The sequence below is a fragment of the Histoplasma capsulatum genome, genomic scaffold (assembly GCF_000149585.1).
Source record: "Histoplasma capsulatum NAm1 scaffold_5 genomic scaffold, whole genome shotgun sequence".
Classification (NCBI taxonomy): Eukaryota; Fungi; Ascomycota; class Eurotiomycetes; order Onygenales; family Ajellomycetaceae; genus Histoplasma; species Histoplasma mississippiense.
In genome coordinates this window covers 2,708,232-2,711,577 of record NW_001813978.1, presented here as the reverse complement: position 1 = coordinate 2,711,577, position 3,346 = coordinate 2,708,232, and the positions used below count along the sequence as shown (strand labels likewise).

The window sequence follows — 3,346 nt, the reverse complement described above, 5'->3', positions numbered from 1 at the left end:
TAGAAAATAGAAAAAAGATTGATCAAAATTGTTTTAGAAAAGATATTTATTGGGATGGAGAGAATAAATTGGTTCATTCAAAGATCGCCGGTATCACACGATAACATCTCCTTTGTATGAACATTACTTACGCCCTCCGATGATGATCCGTGCTGATTGTGTGTGGTCTGTTGGTTGTTGCTATTCCAAAATAAAATAAAACTAAAAATAAAGTAAAATAAAAGCACAAATAACAAAACCAAAAACAGAATAGCCAAGGGTGGCTTACCAGTTAGTTATGCATGACATGCTGTTGGTAAGTGAAGAATGCTCAACGCAAACGTCGTCTGCTAAGTTATTTTCTTATATATACTACTGGTATTTAACTCAAGAAGACAATTTACACCAAAATCCTAGGATAAACACAACATTCATTCGTTAACGTCAAGGAAGAATACGGGGTCCAACAATCGCCAGAACTGGGGGTGAACGCTCGCATGGATATGGAAGAGCATGCATGAACCACGAATAAAAACCGAACACCGCAAGGAAGATATCCCAAAATCAGGCACCAACTATTCCACCCGAACACTGCTCAAGATTCTATGAGACAAGCAAGCATGATCGATCCCACGCAAAACAAAACAAGACATGAGTATCAAAATAAATGGCTCAAAACGCCAGAGGCAACGTAGGAACCCCCAACGTACCAGCAGACCGATCAATATACAAGACGGTGATAAGTGACAGGAAGCAGTGATCTCCTGGAAACTGAAAATTGGAAAAGTGGCCCCATATTTTCACCACCAATCGCCCTGATCATTCATCGCGGCTGCAACTTTCATGAAGCCAGTAATGTTGCTTCCCGTAACTAAGGAAGGTAATCCGTCGCCCTCTTCAGGCAATGCATATTTTTTTGCCGTCTGAACGCCGATCTCGAAGCACTCCTTCATGATCTGCTTCAATTTCGCATCGACCTCAGAAGCTGTCCAGGTTAGGCGCTGCGCATTCTGCGCCATCTCCAAACCGGAGACAGCAACACCGCCTGCATTGGCTGCCTTTCCGGGGCCATACCAGGTGGATTTCCCCATGGCGTGGAAGCGGCGACTGGCTTCGAAATGCTCAACAGCAGCCAGCGTGCAACCCATATTAGACCCCTCGGCAATGTACTTAGCGCCAGCGTCCATCAATGCCTGGGCTTCGGGTCCAGAGACCTCATTCTGCGTGGCGCAGGGCAGGACAACATCAACTTTGCCGACGTGCGTCCACGGTCGCTCACCCTCGACGTATTTGTATCGTCCGCGGAAGGCATCGGTGCTAGAAAGGCTGGACAGTTGCTTGCGTTCGACTTTGAGCTCTTGCACCAGGTATATTTCTTCTGGGGTGATACTATCCATGTGGTCGCGGACAATTAGTGATCCCTTGCTGTCGCTGAGAGAGCAGACGGTGCCGCCGAATTCGATGACCTTGAGTGCTGCGTATTGCGCGACGTTTCCTGAGCCGGAGATCGCGACTCGCTTGCCTTTGAAGCTTTCTTTGCCGTCTGTGGCATATTCGATCATGTGTTGGACGTACTATAGAGATTTGAGGTTATCGGTTAGTTTAGTTGACATGAACCCCAAAAGGAGTCGAGCAATTAACTGGGCTGTTCGGAGGTGCAAACATACGTAAACCAGACCATACCCAGTGGCCTCGGGGCGAATGTGGCTCCCCCCCCAGCTAAGTCCTTTCCCAGTCAATACGCCCTCCCACAGGTGTCGCTGTCTCTTGTATGCACCGAATAGGAAACCAATCTCACGCCCTGAAACACCAATGTCGCCGGCTGGAACGTCAATATCAGCACCTATATGTTTGCTGAGTTCCATCATGAAGGCGGAACAGAATTTTCGGATTTCGTTGTCCGACTTTCCCTTAGGATCAAAATCGGCGCCTCCCTTTCCGCCACCCATGTTCACTAAATGGGGAAGAACAATGACACATCAGGTTATCTTTTTCTTATTTTTTCTTTTTTGTGGGGGAGCCTTCGGCTTGCTCTGGGTGTCCGATTTGCTAGGGGTCAAAACTTACATCCCGTTAGGGCGTTTTGAAAATCTGCTCGAAGCCCAAGAACTTCAGGATGGACATGTTGACTATTTGATCCGAGGTTAGCATAAAAAGGACACTGGAAGGCCACGGGCAGAGGAAAATACTCCCATACCTGTGGGGTGAAACCGAAGGCCTCCCTTGTAAGGCCCCAGAGCAGAGTTGAATTGAACCCGGTAACCCCCGGTTGACTTCCAACTGCGAATCAATCAGACTCGGGGTACATTCAAACTGAAGGGCCTACAATGTATCGCAGTTTTACTCACTTGGCCCTTGTCATTTTCCCAAGTCACACGGAACTGAATGGTACGCTCTGGCACAGCTGCAACGGCGAGCGCTCTGCGATATTCTGGGTGCTGGTCGAAAAGGGTGGAATTTTCCAAAGTAAAGGCCAGTTCTGTACTCAATATGCCTAATCAGAACACTTCTTCTTCTTTTTTTTTTTTTTTTTTTTTTGCATTTTACATTGCTTCATTCATTTTTATTTTATTTTATTTTCCAACATCGATGCAGTCCAGATAGAAGGTGGCGAGACAACCTACCTCTGTACGCCTGCTCGAACTCTGGCTCCACAGCGAGATGAGACATTTTTGTCCTCTCTCTTTGATTTCCAAAATGTATCGCAATAAAGATCAAGTCCAATTGGCTTCAAGAGATATATCAGATTCGTTTGGAGGACTGAGTAGAAAGATGTCGTTGTGGCCTCGGCGGTGGATCCACGGGGAACCCAGTAGCTATGACTTTGAGAAACAATTCGACCACCGAGAGGCACAACGAATATCAAGAAGAGGGCGAAAGTATAGAAGGAACAAATTGGATTGAGGGATTATTATTACATATATATACAAAATTCTAAAATAGAGGGGGAGGGGGCGAATTTGTTTATCTCCTCGCCAAAGAAAAAGAAGTGCAAAAAAAAAAAAAACCATAAGCAGGTCGCCCTCGGAACCGAATTCCAGAACAAAGAGCGTTATCGGCCGGATCAAGCGCTGAAAATCCAAAGCTTTTGTGCGTATGCATTGGCCATTTCCATTAGGTTCCACTATGACTACTCAGTCTTCCATTCAAAAAAAGTCATGAAATTACCAGCAACAGGGCCGGGAAACGGGAGGGGGCGGAAGGAATTGCGGGCGTGCGAGATAAGGACAATAGCCAGCCATTTGTGAGCTTGTTGGGTCGAGTGACGTAACTTACTGGATACCCTCCAAGACTTCTGATAACCCGGATGTGTAGGGATTTTGTACCGGGATAGGGTGACCATTCACTGGTTGGTTATAAGTTTATT

General features: G+C 46.4%; 2 protein-coding genes across 2 annotated transcripts in view; one reads left to right on the top strand and one right to left on the bottom strand.

Moving 5' to 3' along the window:
• The window catches only part of HCAG_05652 (predicted protein), a gene marked incomplete at both ends in the record, with an annotated part of 3,227 nt that extends 3,123 nt beyond the window's left edge, over nucleotides 1-104 (top strand). The window contains one exon of the mRNA XM_001540135.1: nucleotides 38-104. Within this exon, the coding sequence (XP_001540185.1) occupies nucleotides 38-104 (67 nt within the window). The remainder of the gene's footprint in view (nucleotides 1-37) is intronic.
• Nucleotides 105-779: 675 nt separating this feature from the next.
• On the bottom strand, nucleotides 780-1,928 carry HCAG_05651 (glutamate dehydrogenase; the record flags this gene model as incomplete). The annotated part of the gene is made up of 2 exons (XM_001540134.1): nucleotides 780-1,553; nucleotides 1,647-1,928. 2 exons carry the CDS (start codon nucleotides 1,926-1,928, stop codon nucleotides 780-782), a joined length of 1,056 nt encoding a protein of 351 aa, XP_001540184.1.
• Nucleotides 1,929-3,346: the final 1,418 nt, after the last annotated feature.